The 26808-nt window shown below is 39.8% G+C and overlaps 1 protein-coding gene across 1 annotated transcript; it reads left to right on the top strand.

The window, feature by feature from the left end:
• Positions 1-83: 83 nt before the first annotated feature.
• On the top strand, positions 84-25938 carry LOC140921230 (ubiquitin-protein ligase E3C-like). Its single transcript, XM_073371209.1, has 29 exons — positions 84-235; positions 3354-3407; positions 4131-4205; positions 4614-4754; positions 5957-6069; positions 6383-6537; positions 7075-7249; positions 7633-7871; positions 9411-9488; positions 10118-10182; positions 10881-10966; positions 11329-11427; positions 12836-12922; positions 13313-13464; positions 14336-14556; positions 15376-15480; positions 17287-17317; positions 17556-17662; positions 18358-18499; positions 19396-19483; positions 20029-20122; positions 20739-20801; positions 21208-21332; positions 21612-21702; positions 22328-22426; positions 22864-22953; positions 23552-23618; positions 24316-24446; positions 25247-25938. The coding sequence occupies exons 1-29, from the start codon at positions 170-172 to the stop codon at positions 25412-25414; spliced, it is 3207 nt and encodes a 1068-aa protein (XP_073227310.1). The 5' UTR covers positions 84-169; the 3' UTR covers positions 25415-25938.
• Positions 25939-26808: the final 870 nt, after the last annotated feature.

The following is a 26808-nucleotide window of genomic DNA, read 5'->3' as shown; positions in this document are numbered from 1 at the left end:
CATTTTTGGTAGCCTGGTTTCCAATTTTTCTTAATTGCAGTGTCAGAGTGATTGCGAGGTTGCGAAGTTATGATAACGACAACATTTTCTTATGCAAGCTGTAGAAAAGTTGGGTTTTGTTGCCTAAAAATTGTACTAGATCGATCTCTGTTCTCGTTTTTGGATAGCGATGTTTTCGTTTGATGGACAGTTTAAAAGTAGAAGAGTTGTTTCCCTGGGTGGAGCAAGTAAGAAGGTGAGTTTGTCTTGATTTGTATTCTACCACAGAAAGTTAATACTATTCTAAGGACATTCTAAACTTTCAGACTGGTAATCTTTTCGTGGTATACTTTCTTTCTTCATATACGGTATTTTGGCATTCGGATAGTACGCCCTTGTGACTAAACATTTACTAAACATTTACTGTTATACTCTATGACTAATCCTTTTGTTTTATTGAGACAGACACTCGTGGTAAATACTGTAGCGCTGCATATGCTGAGGGACCAGCCATTAGGGGTGTAATATTTAACAATTATTGGACGAGGTTGAGCAAAATATTGTGATTTGTCAGTGGCAAGCAGATAAATTATTTGCCAAAGCCGAATACCAAAGCCTTTGGCTTCGGCAAGTAATAACATGTGATAACTGAGTTCAATAATACTGAATAATATTCTTACTGTTTTATCATTTGATAACCAAGTTGTTTTTTAATGAATATCCTTGGGAAGCAAAGCAATCTGCCATTTTTTTTGCAAAAGTGATCGCAAGAAGGAGAAAAGCGTGGTTTCTTTTGCCCAAGAGCAGAATATTATTTTGCAGCCAAACTCAGTTGGACGACATTGCGCCTGAGCAGAACATTACACAATGTATTTGTAGGCAATTATTTCCAGGTCACGTGGTGGGCTCTCAGCCAATGAAATGAAAGAAAAATTTGCTTTGAATAATAAGAGGTGTTCTTCTTATTGCAAGCAATCAGGGGAGCCTGCAATCCAAATCTCCATGTTGCCATTATGCACAAGCAGCACAAAAGTCGCTAGCATTAGTTTGGACTTCCACTAAGAATGGAGTGCATAGATCAACAAAATCTGTAGTCATGGCTGCATTTCCTTGGATTTCCACTAAGAATAGAGTGTGTAGCAGTCCGGAATATCCCTAAATTTAAGGACAGGGCCGACTGGTCACGCGCCACTTTTTAACCAATGAGATGGCGCGCTTGTGTTTATCAACAAACAAATCAAAACATCGCCCCAGTGATAAAAAATTTTCAAAACAACGGACGGAGTCGGACAGAATTAAAGATGAGCTTACAGTACTCGTCTAGGTTGCACATTTAATATTTCAAAGAAAACATGTCATGTAAGAGAATATAGAGCATTAATCATTGCAAGGAATCATTGGGGTGTTCGAACTGATTCCGGACCGATCGCAGAGGTTGTGGCTTCACTGGCATGGCTTGCAAGATTTTTGATAGAAGCAAACTCGTCCCGTGTAAAAATAGCCTTAGAGAGAGTGTGAAAATTTGTTGAGATCGTACAAAAAAGCATTGGTACTACCTATTAACTTCTACAGGACAAGAATCAAAGAACCAGTCATCATAACCAGAATTGAAAGTAGTTGAAATTTATTAATTTTTCTTGTTTTTTTTTTGTGTTGTTTCGTGTTGACTTCACGCATCTGGTGCTTTCTTTGCTTGCTGTAGTACCTGCAACGTTTTAATTTTATCCCAGATAATCAGTGCATGTTCAATGAGTAGCGAAATACAGCATTTACAATTGAGATTTGCCTTGTTTCTTTGATTGTTTTTTTAACGGCGGATGAACATTTGGAGAATCCAACAACATTAAATCTTTCCAGATTAGTGAATTTCAGAAACAAAGCGGTTAGTATCTACCTTGCGCTTGTGATCTTCAATTTCATCCCCGCAAATTCGGCAAAGTGAGGCGAGATGTTGGACGTGAATATCCATAACACTAATAAAGTTGTTTTGGCCTTGAAAAGAAAAAAGGCAAAGGCTCGTACTTATGCGAAAAAAAGTAATAACACGGCTTTTGTGAGAAACCCGGGAGTGGAAAACCTACGTGTTTTGGACCTCGGAATTCAAAAATTGTTTACCAAAATTCTAGGTTGTCTACCACCCCCACATTCAACATGATAAAAGTTAATCGATATGACAATCGAGGAAAAATATCTAGAATTTCGTAAAAAATCTGTGAATCGAAAAAATAATAGATACAAGTTGTTCACCTACCTTGAAAGCCGACCAAAATCTCTCCTATACATCGCGTTGTTTAAAAGATAAAAGAAGAATAAGCCACAAAATGTGCTGAATATTTCACGAGACACTTCCAATATGGCTTCCGATACGCTGTCCACTTAAAAAAATTGTGTATGCCTCATGAAAAGTCTTAAAAATATGCCTGAGAACCTCGAAACAATGACTGATTCTGTCCGACTCCGTCCGTTGTTTTGAAAATTTTTGATCACTGGGGCGATGTTTTGATTTGTTTGTTGATAAACACAAACGCGCCTTCTCATTGGTTGAAAAGTGTCGCGTGACCAGTTGGCCCTGTCCTTAAATTTAGGGATATTCCGAACTGTGTAGTAGAACACAATCTAGTTGCGCCCATTTGTTTTACGGGCATTTAGAGCTAAAGCTTGGTAGACAAAAAAGAAGGGAAAACAAGGATTTGAGGTCACTCCTGGAAATCAGACCCAGGGCCTCTCATATTACAGAAGGCTACATACTAACAAACTGTGCTAATCCTTAAATCTATGACGTACATAATTATACTTACAGTTGCTGTATGATAAGGGAGAAGTATTTGGAAAACTAATAAATTAGACTTCTAGATTCTCTTTACACTGCCCAGTGTTTCCTTGTGACAGGGTTCGTGTGCGTCTTGAAAACCCTTGAATTTTAAAAGTCGTTTTTCAAGGCCTTCAAAGTCCTTGAAATTCTCTTTCATTCATTTTGGTCCTTGAAAGTCCTTGAATTTTAATTGAAGAACATCTGATAAGAAGTATCGTCAGTGTTACTATTTTTGTCTTGTTCAACACGAAAGCTGGTAATTCTTTGATAAGCATTCACAAACGAATTTTCATAAAAATGTTTGCCATTAAGAAAAAAATGTCCATTATTTAAAGAATATTTTTCTAGTTTATTTGGAACCTCAGTTAAAAGTAATAAATAAGGTCCTTGAAATTTAAAGATGTGGTCCTTGAAAGTCCTTGAATTTTACAGCAAAAGAAGTGTACGAACCTTGTTGTGAGATGAGGGAAAAATAGTGATATAAGAACAAGAGATGCTCAGGGGAAGTTTATCCTTGCACCCCTTCAGTATTATTCATTATTATCCTTGTAAATCCCGATAGGAACAGCGGACATCCTTGATTCAAAGAACTCAGGCAGAAAGGCAAAAAAGAGAGGTAATTTTGATTATTTTTATAATTTGTAATTACCGGTAAAGGAATTAAAGAGTAAATGCCACATATACTTTTTTTTCTTGTGCATGTGTTGTATTTCATATTGTCATGGAGCAGCAGTGGGGAGGGGGGTGGAGGGTGCGGTCACCTTGGCCAACCCTCAAATCCACCCAGGAGCACTGAATCGTAGAAAGGCTGTTATGTAATGCATCTGGTGATTCAGTAGTCTGTAGTAAATCAGATAATCTACTGTAGATGTGCGTCACATGGTCTGAGCTTGAGCTTTGTAGAATTAGACTGTTGGGGCTCAATAGCAGACCTAGTGCTGTTTGACAGAGATGCCAAGACGTGTTTCTTTTGCAGCACCCCCATGACCCTGTCCCCAAATTTTAACAAGACACTATATGAAGTGTGCTGTATCTGGGAGACTCATACCTGGGTACCGTGTTATTTAGGAACGTCCCGGAGGTTGCGGTCAGCCTGTTCCATGCATTTAAACCAATGCCTTCAGGGCCAAGATGCCAAGATACTTTGTTGCCCCCCCGCCCCACCCCACCCCTACAATGTGCTGTACTTTCTTTTACAATCCCAATCTGCCATTATCACAGTGCACACCTGAAGAAGACACCTGACCCTGATCGTTGTGGAAGATGTACTGTCATTTGTACATGTGTGCAGTACATGAATTTCTTCAGTATTACCTTCCCTTCTTTTTTCTTAACGTAGGAATTGCGCAGGCAAAATGCTAGTGCTCTCAAAATTCAGTCTTTTCTGCGTGGAGAATGGATACGGCACCAACAGGTATTTTTCTCAGTTGTGAAATAACAATGCTGTCAGATAAGTTTCTTCAAGAGTTCTGACTGTGTAACGTGTTATTTTTATTTTTATATATCCGGAAAAAATACTGAGCTGCATTATGTGTGAGAACGTTTTGCTTCTCTGTTAATACTCCTGGATATCTTTGTACAGGCAGTATTTGTGCATTGTTGATAGGGAAGCATTATTGCAGATGCAGTATGTCTAAGTTTTGGGCACTGATGGATCAACAGTTTGGAATTTATGTATTTGGTTTAGATGTCATTTTGTGGGAAAACCAGTGGTTGTGTAGCCAGAGAAATTTTGGCTGTTTTCTCTGGACATTCGGCAAGGATTTAATAGGGAAAAAAATTTGTATGATCATTATGTTACCGTGTTTTACTCTTTTTTCAGTATGAGTTTCATAGAAGTGCTTTTGATGAGACAATGAATTCAGTGGAAAAATCCAAAGTCATCCCAGCTGCACCTGCTGTTAAAATTCTTTTACAAAGGCTTCTGTTCTTTTACTGTCACTCAAAAGACAGTCAGCGATTGGTAAGGGTGTATCATTATTTACTGTGCCAGGCAATGTTTTTTATCACTAATTAATGTGTACATGTACACCGTAAACAGTAATGTAGAGCTGCAGGTAATGATTGGTCGAAGGCTAAAAAGACCACCTTGAATTCCAGCACATCCTTTACGCCAACAGCTCCCACACTTTGCTTGCCCAGGGCCACTTCTTCCTCATGTTAGTTGATGATTTACACTCATAGTGCTCAAGAGGATAACTTGTCTAGATTTACATTTACATTCATAGTGAGAGGATAACTTGTCCAGAAACCCCTTTGGCAAGTAAGTGTCGAGAGTTACATGTACTTGCCCAGCAAGAAAATCTACTTGTCCCATACTAGTGGACAGGAGCTACGTGTATTTCCAGTCCTGAAGTCATCAGACAATGTGATCTCAGACAAAATTAGCCCTTGATGACCTATAAAATCCAGTTAAAAAAATAAACAATTTAACAAAACAAAAAAAGTATGATCAAAGGGACATTAATTCATGATTAACGGACAAAGTTATACCAGAGACCATCATTTTGCAGATATATAAAATTGTGAGTCTGCTGTGTGTGAATTGTAGTTACGTTATTGCAAGAAATAATAGCAAAATTAATAATCAATTTACTTGTGAATCCCACACCTACAAATGTACCGTACACAATGGATTGAGTCCAACCACATTTTTTCTTTCCGACCAAAATGGTTACTTACATGTAGACATTTCTGCCTTTCCCCCTCACAGTGGAACCTGGTCCCAGGCTAGACATATGACCTTGCAAGGACAAAAAATCATTATTTTGCATTTCTTAAATCTTATTTTGAGCTTAATAATAGGCCGCTTGCAGTCCACTTTTTCTCATTAGATCCTTCAAGTTCATATTCACATTTCACAATGAGTGTAGGACACATACAGTTACCTTATTTTTCTTCCTTCTTGTGATTTCACCTTCATTTCTTGGACTATGAAATAAATATGAGACTGGTCAAGGGCTAGACTTTCAAAAAAGTCCTTTGTCGGATTTCATATGGCGCGGGACCTCTCGCGACTTCGTCGCTCGCGGTCAGCCTCTTCGTGGCCAAGCAAGGCTTGCTCCGCTCGCCAAGAGGTCGACTTGTAGTAAGTCTAGTCAAGGTCTAGCTTAATAATGACCTCACTTTATATTTTTGTTATAATATTTGAACTTTTTTGTCTAGATTTGGATGTGCCAGTTTCTTCTGAAGAATCGTAACATTGTTAATCAATTACAATCTGAAGATCATTCCAGTTGGTTACATCAAATCAAATGCCTTCTATTGACTTGTAGCAGGTACAGTGTATGTGTGTAAACTGCATATTGTAAAATAATGTATAAGTAAGAAGTACTACAATGTATTGTAGAACGTTCATCTTAAAATAAGAGATGATCTAATTATTTTAATTGAATCTTAGGGTGCGTTCCTTTGGGATGATCCGGATCAGGATCAGTGATCCAAGATCACTCGGATCATGGTAGATCAAATGAACCGATGAATCCACTGTACTGGACAAGGATTCTTCGGTTCATTTGATCTACCATGATCTGAGTGAACTCGGATCACTGATCGATTTTTTGATTTTTTGATTTCGATTTATTATTACAGTTCACTAGAGTCATCGCTGAACGAGTCCAAACCGGTGGCCATTCAACTGCGTATGTTAGAAGTGTTTACCTCTTATGATTCATTCCATAATGCATCTGATCCTGCTGGAAGCAGAAAGGATGCAGCCATGGTAACTGTTTATCTTGTCAGAAATGGTGAGCATTTTTTTTTCCTTAAAACATTCCTTTTTTCTGCCGATTTTAGGCTGAAAATATTCTGTGTGTTATTCTTGAATTATAGCTTATGACATTTCCGTTCTAGAATATATTCGGGTATCGATTGTAGTTATTGCAGGTTTTTTCGTTTTGTTGGCTTGTTTTGCCGTTTAGAGAAAGGAATAAGTTTTATAATATGTAATTGTATTGTATTTACAATTTTCAACACACAAAATTATCATCCTTTGAAAATCTCAGCTTGGGCTTTATTCTTAAAATATTGTTAAAATTTCGCAAATTTCAGCCGCGATATTCTCATAAAATTAAAAAAGGGGAGGCGGGGTGGGGGGGGGGGGGGGGCGAGTGGCGAGCAAAACGAGCCTGGTTAACGCGCGAGCGAGCGGCGTATTCGCGTGCGAACTCGCGTTACTTCTCGCGACTCTCCAAAATGGAGAGCTTTCTTACAGGGTAGAAAGGCGTTAACCTTACAGCTTTTTGTTTCAACACACTATGATTTGGCTTTTATGGTCTTCCCAGGATATTTTCGGTACCTCCGAGCTCTGTTGAATGCTAGAGTACCTTCCAGCTTAGAGCCATCTGTTGTTCCTCCGACTCCACTGGCGGCAGCCATAAAGGATCTGGTGGTGGGTCCTCTTCGCCTCAGTCAACAAACAAGTAATCAGAAGGAAACTGAGTTTACTGCCAGCGATAGGTAATTTATCAAGCTTATATGTATTAAAGGCTCGATGACTTTATCAGCGCCACTTTGGACTCACGTCGATACTGAGCCATCAAAAACGCTTATATGAAGAAAAATTTCCACACTAATTCTGTCGGTTTGGACAGCGTCCATTTTCTATCGATTTTGCTTTTTATGCCATTTTTGTCAGTCCATACTTTGTGTCCCGGGCTAATCTGTCTAATTTTTTGTAAAAAGATGCAATTCAGAAATGAGGCGTTTGGGTTTGGGATAAAAAGAAGTTCACACCCAATCGTAAAAAAACGACAACAACAACAACAACAACAACAACAACAGATAAATTTGAGGCACTAGCACCTAATTCATTGGGTTCTTCACTTTGAATTTATTTTCAGACATGAAGTATTTTCAGCCCTTGTGAGTGATATACTATGTCCTGAGATGTCAGAACAGATAACATGTTTCCTGCTGCCCTCTTTAGCTGATCCGTCTGCACAGTTCCCCTTTAACAGCTTGCTAGAGACGCTTCTAACGATGCTGTCCAAAACAGACAATTCAGGAAAAAGTAACAGAGGAGTGAACCCTACTCCGTGGCTGCTGTTTGGACTATTAGCATTTGTGGAGAAACAGTTAGGTACGAATTAGTGTGCTTGTTTTGTCCGAAAATCGATCCGTCCGACGCCGTTTCGCCAGGTCGTACGTCTATTCGCCCCTGTTCGCCCGATGACGAACAAGGCTGGATTCTGTTGCTACGGTTGCTATGTTAGACTCTGTTCGTACCATAGTTGCCCTTTTCGCCCAATGACAAACAATGCTGGATTCTATTGCTGCGGTTGCTATGTTAGACTATGTTCGTACTATACCGGCCCTTTTCGCCCAATCACAAACAAGGCTGGATTCTATTGCTACGGTTGCTGTTTTAGACTACGTTCGTACTATACCGGGTAGCTTGTGCGCAGGTCCGAAATTGTATGTAGCCGGCATTCGTTTGGACTTCTACTAAGAATGAAGGGAATGCATAAAACGCAATTTGATCACGCGCGTTTGGACCTTCTATCACTCGTAAAAATCTGATCACGCTTGTTTTGACCATCTGTCACGACAGCAGAGATTCCATACTGATGACGCGTCACTACCCAGATCTGGGTAGTGCTTGAATTCTGATTGGTTGGAAATTTGCTTCAACCAACGAAAATACAGATACAAGTTTTATAGCGCCGCTAAGAATGTATTTCTGGAGATCTAAAACTACTCTGGATACTCATACACTGTAGTCAAAAAAGTTTTTAATGTATGTAAGAGGGAACCGTCGTTGGGTGCCCATGCTGCATTAGAGACCTTTACATTCTAGGACGAGAACGACTACGAGTTCGAGATTTGACTTAACGTTTTTTCGCGTATTCTCAAATTATAGACACCCCGAAAGCTTCATTGCACTTCTTTTTCACCCAAAAAATTAACACTGTTATCTTTAGTGAAGGAGCTAAAGTCATATCCCTGCAAAAACAGAATTTACTAGCCCGATAGCAAAATCCACTAGCCCCGGGCTATCGGACGCTACTTTCTTTGCGCGCTGTACTTTATAAATTGTTTCCGTTACCACGACATTCTTGTTAAAACTCGTAGTGGAATGACGACGGCAATGTTGTTTTCCCGCCAAAAAGACGCTGGTTCACGCGCGCGCACTACTGAGTTTTGAGCAAATCTCGTTCTGGTAGTCGTACTCGTCTTAGAATCTCAAGGTCTCTAGTATCATTTACCGGTAGCAAGTCTTTATGATGTACTTAAGTATTCACAACACTTACTGAATCGACGTATTGTGATGATACATGTATTATTTGGGTGGGCCGGAAGCTGTAAGAACAGCTCACAGGATTGGTTTAGAAAACAATAGATGGCCCAAACCCAAACAAAACTAACAATGAACCCCAACTCTGAATCTACTACTGAATCGACGTATTGTGATGATACATGTATTATTTGGGTGGGTCGGAAGCTGTAAGAACGGCTCACGCAGGATTGGTTTAGAAAACAATAGATAGCCCTAACCCAAACAAAACTAACAATGAACCCCAACTCTGAAACAATAGAGCTTTGGGCCAACAAGAATCTATCAAATTAGAGGTTCTAAAGAGGTTCTGGCCAACAGTATTGTTTATTGTATTTGCTTCAGGATCGTCTCCTGATCTTGTTATGGTTAAAAGATATATTCAAGTGCTGCAAATCTTGTTAGTCCAACTTCCTCGTCCAGGTAAGTATTGTTGCTGCTTTTGTCGTTATATCAATAATTAAAAAGCATCTAACTCATCAGAAAGGAAAAGGAAGGAAGAAATTACATATTTCTACAGTAAAACAGGCAGCGAAAACGTGCAATTTGTTTTTTAAACTAAAAAAATACGCTTTTTGCCACCAACGCTCAAACCTCTCGTGCAGCAAATTAGTTCACCGCAAGTAGCGTTAATACTGACTTTTCTGATTGGATAAAATTACGCGGGAGTCACGCCATACACAGGAGTTACATCACTTGCTGCAAAACAAGTTTGCCTTTAGCCAGTAAAACGTGCGACATGTGCAGAGTTTGTTGCAAAAATTAGAACTACTCTGTTTTCTAAAACAACTTTTCGCTACCTACAACAACCTTATTTTTTGCAAGTTTGGTTCTAGGGTGGTAAAATTCGCAACATCGCTTTTCATCTCGTTTAGCAGCAGTGTCGCAAAACAATTTGCACGTTTTTGCTGCCCATATTTCCTTACTTTAAGTTGTGCTTGAATTTTTATGTGCGATTCCCATGCCTTCTTTATCATAAAAACAGCCTCAAACACTCAAGACAAACAACTTACTATCCTGTGTTGTTAATCTGCTTTAATTTTCTGTACCAGCAACGGCCAGTTCTGATGATGAGGACAGCGACAGTGAATCAGAAATGGCTGTTGATCCTCTTCAGGTATGGGCATCATTGCAAAGCTTATCTGTAGGCAAATCTTGCAAAACAAGTCAAACCTTTAAGAGCTACCGTAAACTAGAGTTTCTCCCTAATATCACACGTACTTTAAGGAGGGATTGAAACTTCTGAGTTGGTTCGGACTCCACCGTCAATGTAGTCCCACGTTTTTCCTGCCATATTTTCTGTGAAGCGAGCGGCTTATCGTTTTATGAAGATTTTATTGCAAAAGCAAACAAACGTTTGATCTTTAGACACTGCAAAGGCATACATTATGAAGGGAGGAATGGGGAGGGAGTCCAACTGGTCTGAAGAATTGTTCGCTCACCCAAGAAAGTTTTATTATTTAGAGAGTCAATTCCTTGAGACATGACGGAAGCCAAGGCCCAGACCGTAAGGTGTCGGTAGTTCTTTGCCATCCTGCAGTTTTCTGGCAGGCTCATGCATTAGTGTCGGCTTTAAAACAAGAGAGCAGCTTCAACATTTCAACATTTGAAATCAGAATACTGGAACCTCCTAAACGCGTTCTTGGTGTTAATCTCCTTCACATATATTTTGCAATGATCGTACTTGGCAATGATATAATTTGCCCTTTAGAAATGTGTTATGATCATAAATGATATCCTTGCATATATCTTGTGGTATATCGTTACCTATATTGATGCATGTGGTAACGACTGTTGTCGTTTCTTTGCCTACAGCCTGCACTTGAAATCCTTCGAGAAAAATGTTTGGATGTTCTTGATTCAAAGGAGCATGTCAAGGCCTTGGAATCTCTTGTGACCAGGTACATACCAACTAGTATACTGACTTAACAGTAGACGAACGTTTTACCAGGTTTTATTTGAATGGTAACACCATAGAGATGCAAAAGGTCGAATGCAAAAGAAATATATAATGGCAAACCATCTGACTACAGTCAACTCCCCGTAAGACTGACACCTTTGGGACCGGTACTATGTGTCCATCTTAGAGAGATGTCCTTCTTATAGAGAGTCAAATAAGGGGAGTAAAGAAAAGCAGGGACCAACTCTAGGTGTCAGTTTTACAGAGGTGTCCGTCTTATAGAGGTGTCCGTTAAGAGAGAGTTGACTGTATAACTCACTCTAGGAGTAAAGCAGTTGACGTAATTTTTAAAATCATTTCTAGGCACACAGGAGTGGTACATGAATCAGAAGTCATAACTGCACTTTGTAACATATGTCATTTCTTGATGTCAGAGAACAGGCTACCCATCCATAAGACAAGGTTGGTAGTAACCCCATTTCTCAGAGTGACCGCACTAAAGAAAATTTTTGTCTCTCTCGCGATGTAGTTATCTGAGTTGTTAAAATTAAATTGCGACGTTTCGTTTAGTTACTGCTTGTCCATGTCTGGAACGATAAGATTGACTGGTGACGTGGTTACTTATCTACGTACACACGATAGTCAACTGCAGAGTTGCGAACTAGAGTCGACCAACGAACAATGCCCAATTAAAATTGGCCCATGCCCGACGATGTCTAACTGTGGTCGGACACGATGTTCGGACGGAATGAATACCAAAAAGTATCATTTCGCAAAAGATTGATACTATAACTTGAGGTCATATGAATGGTCGTAAAAAAAAAAAAAAAAAAAAAAAAAAAATTAATAATAATAATAATAATAGTAATAATAATAATAATAATAAATATAAAAATAAAAATAAAACTTTCTGTAGTGAATGGTTGGCAGTAATCAGTCAACCTTGCCTAGTGCATGTCCGGCGTTTTCCCAGTCCCTCTCGGTCAATTCACTTCTTCGCTTGGACCACGTGGCCCGGAACGCTTTAGCCGCGCGGAATAATGAAGCCTAGGGACTAGGCAACAGTCAACCTAGGAATCCCACACCTACGATTGCGCCTACGGCACCATGCATAATTTTCGTGAAACACAAATAATGCGCCCGTGATTGAGTCTGACCACATTTTTGTTTTGTCCGACAAAACGGCGACTGAGCCGGAAATATGTTCTTTCAAGAAATATTATATTATTTGCAGCTCTGCAACTGTGGTCGGGTCATTTTGGTCTAAAAAATTCACTCAAGAAGAATTATTTTTTCCCCTGGACAACTGGGTCGTCAAGGATCGTGGTGGCGAATGCTTCAGTACACTCGCTAAACAGTCTGCGATTTTTAGTCCCAATATATTGCATCGTAGGTTATTAAGCCCAGGAAATAATACCGGCCAACATGCTGAAAATACAATTTAAGCTGACATTCATTGGCTTTGAATCTGTGCGTGATAAACTGGGAACTAAATGTTTCAGAGTTTCAGTGTTTTCCATTTAGTGCACACAGTATATATTGAATCCTTCCTAGTGTATGTTCTGGGGCCCGTTTCTTGATGGTTCTAGTAACTTTTCAGGCCCGAAGTCAAATGTTCAAATCAAAATCGAAAGAATAACAGCACTGACGTGTCCAAGGTAACAAGTCAGTCCAATCTGTTTTGTGAACTGATATTTTTATCATATTATCTGCAAAACTATTGAAACTTCTACCTTGAATGTAAACAGCAACGGTTTTCCAGGCCTGCTAATCATCCGGACTTTCGAGAATCGTGCCCCTGGCCATTATTGTCTCGTAGATTCGTCTTTTGCAGATCCAAGTAGTCTGACCTACTTTTGTCTCTCTTTAGGCTTCTCTATACACTGGCGTTAAACCCCGTCTTCGTAAGAGAACTCTGGCGCAATGTACAGTCTGCAACTGTATTTACAAGTACTGGGTGAGTTTTTTCTTGTGACAAAACTGTTATATAGTGCGCGCACAGTGCGCGTTCAGTGTATTAAGCTGTACTTCACTTGCGCTTCATCACGCTCGTGCTTTATAGATTTATACTGAAGGTGATTTTTTTTTATTTTATTTTACGAGCGTGCTCAAGTCATGGGCATACCTTTTGTGTTCTTTTCCTATGCTTTGTTGTATCATTATCGAGGTCTTTGCCTGACGTAAACTACTACCGTTTCATTTCAGAAAAGAGGTTCTTTGTTAGAGCTGTTATCGCGCCCAAGTCATGGGACATACCTATTCTAGCTTATTCTGTTCCTTTTGCCGTACTTTATTTTAACGTCATAGAGGTATTTAACTGAATTAAACAAATACTGTTGCATTTCAGAAAAGAAGTTTCTTTGTTAGAGCTGCTATCACGTGGAACAAATCTTTCGATGCAAGAGGCTGGCGCCATTACCCCATTGCTGTCTCTGTTGTCGTCTTTGTTGAGCAATGCTCTCTTTTCTGTTCACGATAACGAGTTTTATGGAGAAGACGGTAAGATGGCGGTTATCATTTTGTTTGTTTGTTTCTTTTTGGGGAGAGATGTGTTATAATATTGCACGCGATCCGAAGGACACGAATTATGTAGGACATGAAAAACCTAACCGATTAATATTTGCGAATCTGTTTGTATGTGATGACTATTACCTATGATTTCCTTTTACAGGGTGCAAAGAAAGTCAGTTTTACAGCCTGCCATTCGAGCAAGCTGTAGCTAGCATATACTAGCCCACAAGTCATTTCAGTTAGCCCCAATAACCTTTTTCATTAGCAGGATTGATTACAATCCTTCTGTAATTTGAATTTCCCCAAAAAACAGCACTTGCCCGTAGGGCAAGGAACGAAGATCACTAGCCCGATAGCAAAATCCACTAGCCCCGGGCTATCCGACACGACTTTCTTTGCATACTAAAATTTAGCATAATCATGGGTGACAAATATGGCTCGAAATCGTGGGTTTTTGAAACGCACTGAAAAGTTTAGAGTTTAAATTTTGGCTCAGTTAAGTTTATATTTTTTTCAGAATTTTTAGACAAAATACCTGTAGTGATAGATTCGTTCTTGATGTGCTCTCTTTCTTGTGTTTTTTAAAGCGTCTTTTAATGCCCTGACATCTTCATTCATAACATTTTAAACGTTAACGCCATCTTGGCACTGAGACGTACGGAACGTTGCCATAGCAATTTTGTATTTTCACAGTGATAAATTAAGGCTGAACTTTCGCGCCAAAATTAAGGAGTAAATTTTCACCTATGATATCAATAAATCAACCGTCTTTTTACATATAAGTTACTTTTATTCAAAGGCTTTTAATTTCGATTGCATGACAGTGAAAGCCAACAATTCTTTTTCCTGTGTTTTCCAGGTCAGAGAAGTTCATTCATGCCATTTTCTCTCAAGGAAATGGAGAGCATGTCCTCCATACTCTGCAGTGTGGCGACAGGAATCATCGAGATTATTTTCCCAGAGACCAGTCCAACGTTTACCGGGCAATATCTCGCTGCCATGAAAAGCGTAGGAGCCAAATCTGCGCTCCTGAAAAGTGACGAATTTTTTCCCAAACAAAAATGGATTAAGCTTTTAAAGGTGAGTTACTTCCCTTTCCAATGTACAGAAATTACTCAGACCAAAGCCCATTAGCGTTGGAAGGAGTTGGTTCATAGGAGCCTCCCTTATTTCTTCAGGGGTATAGCGTTGTAGCGTGCTCTCGATTCCAAAGAAGACTTCTTGGACAAGGTTAGCGCTATCGGAATTTTTAACGGATTTATGAATATTTCGAGATGTTTTACATTTGGTTTGGATATATTACATTTCTGGCACGCGACCAAACCGTCACATCAAAACGAATTCAGAAAATTTCGTCCTAGTTAAGTGCAAACCAAGCCGTTAATTATATACTGGTGATCTTGCGCTCTTTGTAAGCCACTATGTTTATCTTCTATCTTATAAGACAATCACCTTATTTCTTCTTTTAATATCTTCTCTCACCAAAAATCTTCTGATAAGCCTTCCCCCCACCCCTCTCTTACAAGCCCCCGCCTTTATTAGGGCAAGAAAGTTAGTAAGCCCCCTCCCTTCCCCTCCCCGTTATTCTTTAAAGATAGACTGTATTGATTAATCACGAATGTAACACTTCAGGTGAACTGATCGCCTCAAACTTGCTTGAAATAAATAAGCTCCTCGATGGGCTGAAGACAGTATTTACGGTGATTTAAGACCGATTGTCAGAATAAAGGAAGCGATCACCAAGTGAAATTGTCGCGATCATTAACAAAATTCATTCCCTTCATCGTTACCATAAAAAGCAAATGAAGGACTGTGTAGAGAATATACCTGTAAAATTTAAAGGGTCAGCGTCCATTTTTACCTCCAACCCAGAACCGGTTTTTTTTTTCATGTTTCTAGGATGTTACAAGTCTTGTTCGTCAGCTCCATTCGCGAGACTCCAGAAGACAGTTCTGCGCTGAAGGTCACTGGCTGTCACGTAAAATCCATATAGATCCAACGCAGGTAAACCCACTTATAAACTCCGCCCCATTAAAAGTACAGTCGAACCCCGCTATTTCGAAGTCGGTTAATTCGAAGTCCTCGCTATTTCGAAGGAAGATCGAATTCCCTTGGATTTACCCTTATGTTTTCAGTCATTTACCATCAGCTATTTGGAACTCGGTTATTTCGAATTCCTCGCTATTTCGAACTCATCGTTCTTTCCCTACACCTTAAATCAACCCCGTTATTTCGAACTTGTCAACAAAAGAGTACGTACATAAGAGCACAGCTGGAAACATATTGCATTTTATTTGAACTCGTGTTGCGTAGTTAATGACTTAACAATGCTTGACCCACTTACAGTGTCCCGTTAAGAAATTCCAGCTCTGCTATTCAAATACAAACCAAACGCACTGTTAGACCCTGTTTACATGGAGTGGGGGACCCCGGTCTAGTGGGGTAGGATTTTCTTTTGCCAGAGCGTGAAAACAAAAGAAACCAACCCCACTAGATCGGGGTCCCCCACTCCATGTAAACAGGCCCGAAGTGAATTGTTCTTCCGGCTGAAATACTCATGTATGAACTCTGCTGTCTCTATTTTGATTATTCGACATTGTTAAGTAATGTTCTGAATTTTCTTTGGTGATTAAAAACGTCCTTTGATTAAAAAATGATTCATTGTTACGAATTTTACGCTTCCCCGGTTATTTCGAAACCCCGCTATTTCGAACTTTTTTTTTTCCATTTCCCTTTGGACTTCGAAATAGCGGGGTTCAACTGTAATTCCGGTCTCCGGAATCCGGGGAATTTTTGCTTGAGGAATTCTGAACCCTGGGCATTGGAATCCGAAATTCGGCTCTAGGAATCCGGAATCCGAGTTCCACTTAAAAATGATCCGGAATCAAGGTACCTGAATACGGATGAATATCTGCATCGAAAAAGTCGAAGCGAAATGCTGATTGGCGGAGATGACAATAGTAATGATGTCATTGCCCTTAGCACATGTTTTTCAATATTTGTTTACATTTGCGCTCGTGTCCGCTTCGCGCTGATTGGCGGAAATCTGACAGGTCAGTCGAAGGGGAGCCGTAGCGGAATTGGAGGTGGAATTCAAATTCCAATGACGCAGTTACAAGCTCTCCTTCCTTTTCCAACCCCGCCGCCAAAGCGCCCGGAGAGCTTGCACGCAGGCTACGGAATCCACAGCGTGAAATCCAGAATCCAAACTGTCTGGATAACATGCTGCGATTACCTACCAGTCAGACCTGCTTTACCCTTGGTACCAGAGTCTTTCCATGCCTTGTTTCGAGTTTCGGTCAAGTCTCTATGGTGACCTGTGTGAAGCGCTAGATGTATCTGCCTGAGGGCTATCCCGAAACATCCCGCTGCGCGCCCGAAAAACCTTTGGGACACAGGGTAGACTAGCTATCCCTTTCACACATCTCTTTATAATCATGGGGCCTTATTTAATTCTAAAAAACTTTTGCTACTCTTCACAGGAGTTGTGCAGGATATAATTTCTTTTTCTTTCTTTTTTTTGTCCGAGGATTTTGAGAGCGCCACCCGCGGGTTTTATTTTTATACTTCCTCACGACGATCTCTGAAGGGAAAATAGAAGGTCTGTAAACAGGCTATGGACTCGGGGGTGTCTGTTATCCTTAAAAAAAAAAAAAAAAGAGTGTCAGCGGGAGTTAATAAGTGAGAAATCGCCCAATTTGTTGTCGAGCTTCGGAGGCAAAGGTGCCTCTGAGCTTGCTACTGTAAGTGTGTAAATTGGTTAATTCAGTTGTCTATTTGGTCAACTCTTTCTTCGTCTACTTCTAACAGATGCAGATTGATGGATTTTTAAACGAGGAAGGTACGTGCAATCATTTATTTACCGAGAAATCAGTGCCATATTTAATAGAATCTCTATTTTGATCGAATCTTTCATAGTACGCAGCTCTATTGTTTGAGGGATAGGTCCGTTGCTGCTGTTGTTTGCTTTTTATTCTCTCAGCTACCTGCGAGTTCTTATGAGAGCTTCGTACTGCCTCGTTTCTGCTGACGCTTTCTATTCTTATATTTAGGCTGCTGTTTTGTTTGTTTATATTTAGGCGAAGTGGAAGGTGCCCCGAAACCAGGGATGTCTTCGGCAACAGCTCGTAATATGGCCATCTTGCACCATATCCCTTTTGTTGTTCCTTTCAAAGACAGAGTCAAGGTAAGGTGAACGTTTTGTTACGCCCCAACTGCGAATAGAAGCTCTCCGGAGCTATCCAGCCAGATCAGGGCTTCAAATCCTAAATAGCACACAGTAATTTTCAAGGAGTTCTAATAACTCCTCTAGTGCCGTGGGGTTAATTTAACTCCTTACAGTGGAGTTATTTTTTGGGGGAGTGATTTTAACTCCAACAAGGACTTTAAAGAACTCTTTTTCAGGAGTTAAAATAACTACCAAAAAGGAGTTATCCTGTACCTAAAATTTTTACTCCACTTTCAGAGTTAAAGTAACTCCAAAAAGAGTAAAAACAACCCATGCAAGGGGAAAAAGTAACCCCATTTTTGGAGTTACTTTAACTCCAGACTGGGAGTTAAAAGAACTCTTTTTCAGGAGTAAGAATGACCCCATATGTGGAGTTAAATAAGGAGTTAAAGTTTTAGTCCAGGGGTTATCCTGTACCTAAAATTTTTACTCCTTTTCTGGAGTTATAATAACTCCCTAAAAATTACTCTTCAAAACTCTTCATTTTCAAACTGACCGGTCCAGCCATGATCCAGCCAGCCAGTTCTGACTTTTGGAAGGCGCCCTACAGTGTAAGTGTCATGACATTGTCCCTTTTAAAATGTCCCAGAAACTCATTTGTTAGAGTATAAATTTATACCGCTGACTATATCACCCCAAAATTTCTTCTATAGTTACTCCAGAGGATAATTGCAAAGAATCGCACAGCCACTCAGGGGGATCTTCATAACTTTATGATGGGCCCAGCTATTGATGTAACTGTAAACAGGAACTACATTTACCAGGACGCGTTCGATCAACTAACGGAAGACAAGGGTGAGAAGAACTCCGCGTTGTTAAATACAATAAGTGTTCTGCTTCATTTCAGCCGTTAACAATGTTTGTCTTTTTGTTTTTTATTTGTTTCGTTATGTTTTGTTTCCTTTTGATACCATTACTGCTTCTTGTTGAGCCTTAGTAATTGTTTTTTAATACTTGATGTTGATTTATTTGCATTCCTTTTTTTTTCTTTGTTTATTTGTTTGTCTGTTGTTGTTTATGTTGTGTGTTTTTTCTTTTCACTGTTTGTCTATTTGTTTTCACGTGAACGATGTTGATAGTGGCAATGCGTTTTGAAATACTGTTTCTGCGTAAGAGTTAAGTTATTTCAATCTCTTTCATCCCAGTTGTGGTGTTGCTTTTGGTGAGCACCGTGCCACTGGGCTTACTGTAAGGCTAAAGGCTTGTTTTCAATCCTTTGTCTTTTTCTTCACCTTTAAACCTTGATGCCACTTGGTGCTATCTAAAGTAGGCGACGACCCTTTTACATGAACATAAGTTGTCCTGGAAGGAAAGATACCACTTGAGCGAACGAGAAAAGTTGGCTAGTTTGCCAGAACCAAGAGCTGACAACAACGGTAGCGCATGCTCTAATTGTCTCGCCTTGACCGAGTTAACCCGGCCTGGCGAGCCAGTTTTTATATGGAGAAATGCTGGCCCGTCTAGGAGGATGGCCCTGCCATCTATAAAGGGTAACCCGGGCTGGTGGGTCACCCTTCTAGCTGAGCCAACTTGTAAACGTAAACGGTTCGCCAAATTTGGCAAGGAATTAAAAGTAAGTGGCTCTGGTACTCGAGTGACCCCTTCACCCGGGTCAAGTTTTCTCCATACGAACGGGGGCCTTTGCTGCATTGTATGCGCCTTTCATTTTATGTTGTAATGTTTCTCTTCAGCTCCTAACCTAAGACAAAAGTTGCGAGTGCGAATGATCAATGCCCAGGGTCTGGAGGAGGCCGGTGTGGACGGTGGCGGGATTTTTAGGTAGGCAGCCTCGTTAGGATGATGATGACTACGGAAGGTCATTGTACTGGGAACTTTCAAACGTTTATGAACTGCTCATTAAAACAGGAATGAAATTACCACATTTTATAGCCCTAAACAAGCTAGTATGCTACGCAGCCGTTTTAAGTGTCGTCAAAACTACGTTTCTGGGGAGGAGCGTTGCGTGACGACACTAAAAACGGCTGTGTAGGAGATTATAGACAAGCTTTTTTTTTTGAAACTCGGAAGAGGCGAATTGACCGGCGAGCTCTGCCAATCCCTCCCGCCTCGTTGGCGTTCGCTTAACATCTACTTGTTATCAAGAAGAGAACATGCTCTCAGGCTTAACGTATCCAGGAGGCGAGTTCATCCTTCGGACTTGCTTTTATCCCTTGATATGCCAGAACGGGGCCTCTTGAGCAAAATATATCCTCGCAAAGGCGTCAAATATTTTAGTCTATTTTATTATTATTATTTTTTTTTTTTTTAAAGCACGGACATTCGGCACTGCCAATTTATTTATTGATTATGATGTTTATATTTAGGGAGTTTTTAAGCCAGCTGCTTAAAGCAGGATTTGATCCCAAGATTGGCTTTTTCAAGTCGACACACGAAAGGTTACTCTACCCTAACCCTCAGGTGCGTATATGCCGACGTTATCCTTCATTTGTCCTTAAAAAAATTCTTTTTTCTTGTGTAAACAATATTATTAAAAACTGAATCATTGGATAATGCTATTCTGGAGCTCTGGTTGGCTTAGCCATCATGGTATATGAGCCATTATACCATGCTCTCCAAATATGGTAATTGTACGTGTCTGCTCAAATCGCTTGTTTTTACAAATAAAGTCGCGAAGAGTTCTCGATATTTTGTGGGCATTTTTAATAAGACAATTATTCCACTCGCGCTTGTTGGACATGAGATGATTATAGCCAACTCGGCGCTATACGCCTAGCTTGCTACTACCATCTCATATCCAACCCGCACTCGTGAAATAGTTGCTAATTACACAACGGTACGATGACAATATCCTGTGCACTTATGAAATTACACAAAGAGGGCACTTTGCAATTTACATTGAAGTAATATCCCTTCCTATGAGCTTCAGCTAATTGGTTGGAGTATTTTGTTCTTTTACTGAAATCTGATGGGTCAACTTTGCTAAAAGTTTCCGTTTATTGTAGTTTCACTCTAAACAACACGACTATATTATTTGCTCCATGTTTTAATATGTTTATTTGCTTGTATTATCCAGGCGGCTATATTAGCAAGAGATTATCTGAAACATTATCATTTTCTCGGAAGAATGTTAGGAAAGGTTTGTATCTTTTATTTTTTGTTAATTCATTTATTCTTTCTTTCATTTATTTGTTCATTCATTTATTCATTTACTCATTGGTTCATTGATTCGTTGATTCATTCATTCATTCATTCATTCATTCAATGATTCATTGATGCATTGATTCATGGATTTCATTTATAACAGTGAACAATTAAGATAGAAGAGAAAAATTGTCAGACAAAATTACATTTTCGGATAACGAGAAACGTCGGTCATATTAGAAGTAATAATCATATTTATTTAGAAGTAATGAAATGAATTCATAGCTTGTTAGAATTTCCAGGGCGGTTTTGATGTGATGGGCTAAGACTGACAACTTCGGCGTTACCTTCATTTTGTTCACTTCTATTGTCGTCATTTTTCTTTTGCTTACGATTTTCAGGCTCTGTATGAGAACATGTTGGTGGAGTTACCATTTGCCAGTTTCTTCTCATGTAAACTTCTCAGTAAACACGGCACTGATGTGGATATCCATCATCTTGAGTCGCTTGATCCAGAAATGTACAGGTACTATGACTCCTTTTTATCATTTTTCTGCGTTCGTCCTCGCCTCTTTACGTCTAATGTTTGCCTCTTTGTACTTTTTTCTTGCTACCGATATTAACATTATCAGTAATGTTGCAGTTCATGAAAACGGTGAGAAAGGCTATGTACGTCGTTTTCACTCGCTGAGAGCCATTAGATGCCGAGAATTAGAAGGTTATCTAACGTGACATTGTTTTTATGTGCATTATAATGTTTGTCTGTTTTTTCTATTTGTTTCTTTCTATTTTTTGACGTGCCTAGGAACTTGCTGTTCCTCAAAAACTATACAGGAAACGTTGAAGATCTGTCGCTCAACTTTACAGTGGTAAATAATGACCTAGGAGAAAGCCAGGTAATTGAGACACTGCCAACAAAAGTCACAACTGGACCCTACATTTATTACTTAATACAATTGTTCTCTTTTTCAAAACAAAATGCAGCCGTTTCTCTTTACCCCTCGCCGCTAAGAACGTACGTTTCGCGGGACGTCCCTTGCGGCGGGTAGCGAGGAGAGATAGCTGTATGCGCAGGCTAGCTTTCCGAAAAACTGGTTGAATTTCAGAGTATATGAAACTCCTTCCCTGCTCCCATCTCCGCTAAATTCGTCCCTCTTCGCTTTCCTTCCCTCTAATTGATCGCTTTACATATCACTTCACGTTTGAATCGAAAGTTCTCTAAAACAAAGTTGAGGTAATTACAATTAGCTTACGTTCCAAACGTTGACCTTATCTGGAACTTGTAACTTACCATTATGGCTCGTTACACCGCAATCAATCCACTTTATAACAAATTGAATTGAATAAAGAAATATTCACACCTGAAAGGGAAGCTGTGTTCCTGTCTCTTCCTTTCAACCATCTATTATTCCTCATGATGAGCTGACCCCAAAACACCCTTTCTCTTCTTAACTCTTTTTGTATTTTTTTTTTTTTTTTGATGTTGCTTTTCTGTTCGAGCATTTTACTTTCTTCTCACAGGTTGTGGAGTTGAAACCGGGTGGCAGGGACATTCCAGTTACTAATAGCAACAGAATCAGTTATATTCACCTTGTTGCTGATTACAGGCTTAATAAACAGGTCAGTTTAATTCCAACTCGGTAGCGAATTTCTATGAAGGTTCATCTTCGTCTTTTGTTTGCAAAATAGGAAATTTCACTTAGTAGTCGTGAAGTGATGTAAGAGAAATGTACTGTCTACCGTATAAAATAGTGATATGTGCTGTTTTGGATAAGTTCGAATGACCAATAATTGGAATTAAATCTGAAGAAAATGTTCGTCCGTATTATCATCGGATTTCAACTATTCCATGTTACGGTGGTGCTTTCCTCTGTTTCTTTGTCATGTAATTAATGCTTCTGGTAATGAGAGATATCCTTTCTTGACTAACTAGTTAACAGCAGCTAGTCGTTTCACGCTGTATAATAACCAAGTAGTTCACCCTCTCCCATGGTAATTTGTTAGACTGTGGTCGTTATACCAACAGATGACGTTGTAATTGGTGAAATGTGTTGCAGATTCACCGGCATTGTCAAGCCTTCAGGGCGGGACTGTCAGATGTTATTAATTTGGAATGGCTCCGAATGTTTGATCACAAAGAGCTTCAGGTGAATTTTAGGCCATGGTAGTCTTTGAAATTGATTGATTGATTGACTGATCGGCTGATTGATTGATTATTTAGTTCAACATATGGGACTCACTTTTGCTACCATAGTTAATGGAGAGCAGCAGTTCGTTTCCTTTCTTTTCTTTCCCTTTCTCTCTGATATGATATAGACCAAATCTCTGTCAAAATGCGAGGCTCAACTCAGCATTCGTTAGCCTTAGAAGACAGCCGACGGTCCTCGTTGCGACGGCTGGTTTCACGAGGAGACTTTGGTCAGGGGCGGATCTAGGGGGAGGGTACAGGGGGTGCGCACCCCCCCCCCCCTGAGATGACCTGCGGTTTTCTAATACAACTGGTATCCTGCAAAACAAAAAAACTATGTGGTTTATTGGTGTTGAAGTAGAGCAAGAGACGAGTGCACCCCCTCCTAAAAAAAATCCTGGATCCGCCCCTGTTGGTTGTTAATTTTTTCAGTCCATCCGTTCGTTTACTCTTATATTTTGATTGCTCTTTTTTGCTGCAATTGCTCTCCATGTCGATTCCGGGAGGGGCCGTCATTTCAAAAGTCCACCAGACTCACATTTTGGTAAATATTTCAGGTTCTTATATCTGGTGCCTTGATTCCAGTCGACCTTGAGGATCTTAGAAGAAACACAAATTATTCAGGTACAAGTTCTAAACACACGGCAGCAGACGACACTACATTCAATCATTTCACATGTATTTTAAAGATTAATTTCTCCTGATTTTGACATAGTAAAATCCGTCATGTTTAAATGTTTCGGGAAAGGAACAGTGGACAGTTTACTGCCAGGATTTTCATTGCCAGGTTGATAACCCATAGCTTCATAGAAAAAATTAGATTCCGTGAACAGCGCAAAGAGATCGAGAGGCGATCGTCTTAATTGCAACTGAGCAGAGGAGCTCGCAATCCTTATCTCCACGTTGCCATTACGCATGCCTGGCATGTATTTAGCCAGCATTTCTTTGGACTTGAGAATGAATGGAATGCCCAGAACGCAATCTGAAAACGTGCGTTTGGACCCTCTATCACTCGTAATCTGAACACGCGCTTTTTGATCTTCCATTACCTGGCGTTACACAAAGCACGGCGTTGGAGCAAGAGGGTTTTGACCTTCGATCGATCGCCTGCACTCCCCAGCTTTTGGTTATTACTTATCTTGAGTAAAATGTTTCTGCTAATAATAATAAAAACGAATCTGTAGAAAATGCGAGAAGCTAAGTTAGTGAAGGTCGCTTAGATGTCAAGAAATAGTCGAAAAAATATACAGTGAGTCTCGTTCAGTTTCAAGGAGTGGCAACCCTTTGTTTTCTAACGCGCACAATTCTTGATTTGTTTCAGGTGGTTTTACTGGAGATCATCCCTGTGTTCATTCTTTTTGGCGTGTAGTCGATCAATTTACAGACACGCAAAAACGTCAGCTGCTTAAGTTTGTAACAAGCTGTTCGCGTCCTCCATTACTTGGTTTTAAGGTATTGTTTGCTCTCAGATTTACCCCTCGTTCCCTTTTCTTTTTCCCTTTTGATGTCCAATGTGCATTTGCGAAGAAGAAAATGTCCTAATTTGGTTTTCAAGCCTTAATTTCTGATTTCGTGATTTGGCTCTTCAAATTAAAGCGCCATAGTAATACTTCTAAAATAAAGTAGGAAGGAAGGGTGGCTTAAGGGTGGTTTAGGTTTCAAGCGTACCCACTTCTTTCGATGTATTTATTAGATTGGGTGTTCTGTGCCCAACTACGCTATCTTTTCAAATATGGCCCTTTTTAGCCTATATCAGTTTTACATGTTGTTCCCTAATTAACTGCACAGTCACCAGGCTAAAATCTTATCATGTGAACACGCGTATTCTCTACACAATTTTCTGTCTTGTTGTAGTTAGATCTTGTTTTAGTTCAGGTGATCGCGTCTTTGGGTATTGACATTAACCCATTCTCTATTTTCCAATTGCCCATAATACACTCTGTTTGCCCCCCAAATTCTGCATAAACCATTGTTTTTAAATGCTCCTGGGAGTATTGCATTTTCCCAAGAGCATTTTAAGACAATAAGTTATGCAAAATTGGGGGGGCAAACAGAGTGTATTATGGGCAATTGGAAAATAGTCAATTAGCCCTGTCTCCTCTGTCCTTCTCATTCCCATACTACTATCTGGAAAGAACAGGGGACAAAGTCCCTGGCAATGTAGTAAACCTTTCATTGGAGGAGGGAGTCTCGCTGGCAAGCACTGTCGACAATGGGTCGTTTCTTAATTGGACTTTTTTGTTTGCCTTCAGGACCTTGAGCCGCCATTTTGTATTCACAGCGCGGGGCCTGAGGATAGGCTACCCACTGCTAGCACATGTATGAACTTGTTAAAATTACCAGAATACTTAGATGATGAAATCATGAGGGAGAAGCTGTTATACGCTGTGGAATCTGGCGCTGGATTTGAACTAAGTTAAACTCGATCAGCATCTTGACAGGAAATTTGTCAAATGAGGATAGGAAAAATACCATCAAAGAAGCATGCCTAGCCAACCCCAAGTGTCGGGGAAAACATTTCAGTGTAAAACTCAGTTGTTTTAATCTGAGATGAAGGCAGGACGTCGGAAGGCCCAGCAGCCCGCGTTCTTCTTGACCAGTGGATTACCGTGCCCATGCATATAGTTTACAGGGCAGACTTATTGTATTGAAGAGTTTCTCAGCGCTCGTCGCTCCACGTGAGACAATTTTAAATGTTTCAAACTCGCGTCTCACGCATTTAAAAATAGGCGAGAATAGCAGAATGAATACCTAAAGCAATTGGTCTCTTCTCGCAGTCTATTTGCAATATATCATGTGCGCTGGTGGCGTCAATTGATCTCTTGTTGCGTCATAGTCGAGTTGAGTAAGAGTATGAAAAAACGTAGACTTAGTTTTATACAATTCGTGCAGCCAAACCTCTAGTCTTTTCATTTGAACTCTATTAAATTACTTGGCATCATGATGATCAGCATGTTTTCTTCACACTTTACCGGGTCGCTTTGGATTTAATTTATGCGATGCACCCACGAGAATCGCCTCTCGCACAGGCGCGTTGCATCCGGCTCCGTTAAGCTTGGAAACGAATGTTTGAAGCCTACAAAGCACGTTGGGAGGAGCGCGAAAGCGGACGCGTACCCCAGTCTATTATTTTATTTTATTTTTTGGATATCCTCTTTGACGTAGCGTTGATATTGCACCTCCATACGATGCTTTGTCTGATCAAATCTGCTCTCAGGAATTTTTTCAATCATACTGCTTTTAGGGGTTATGTCAAAAGGAATTGCTTAAGTCATTACCAATGCTTTTGGTGCCTTTACCCATAAACAAATGCTCCTGTAAAGTTATAAAGAAGATATCAAACAGATTGCATCAGGGATTACTAGCCTTAATATTTTTTGGATGATTTTTTTGCATGCATAGCATTAAAACTTTCAAAGGTTGACCCAACTTTTTTAAGTAAGTTTCAAATCCGTGTTCATGCTTGCCATTCGCTGCAAAAATATAGTCTTAAATAACGAAACTGCTTCATTCAATTGATGCGAAAAAAGTTTTAGCTTTTTGAAAAGATGGCAAATGGTGTGACAGCCCCTCTAAGAAATCGGATATTGGATGTCCAATGTGTGAAGAAAAAAAAATTGTCGACCGATCGCGACAGAAACTTCCTTTCAAATAGACTATGAATAAATGTAACAGGTACAAGTGTAAATAGTATATGCTGCTCCACTGCTCCACTGGTTAATGAATTACTTGAAACGTTTTCATGCAACTGGGTTAGGACAATGCAGAAACATTAAAACCCCGAAATAATTACTTGTGAATCTAAACCAAATAC

The sequence above is a fragment of the Porites lutea genome, chromosome 12, assembly GCF_958299795.1.
Source record: "Porites lutea chromosome 12, jaPorLute2.1, whole genome shotgun sequence".
Classification (NCBI taxonomy): Eukaryota; Metazoa; Cnidaria; class Anthozoa; order Scleractinia; family Poritidae; genus Porites; species Porites lutea.
The sequence above is the reverse complement of the archived record's forward strand: the minus strand, read 5'-3'. Positions and strand labels throughout refer to the sequence as shown.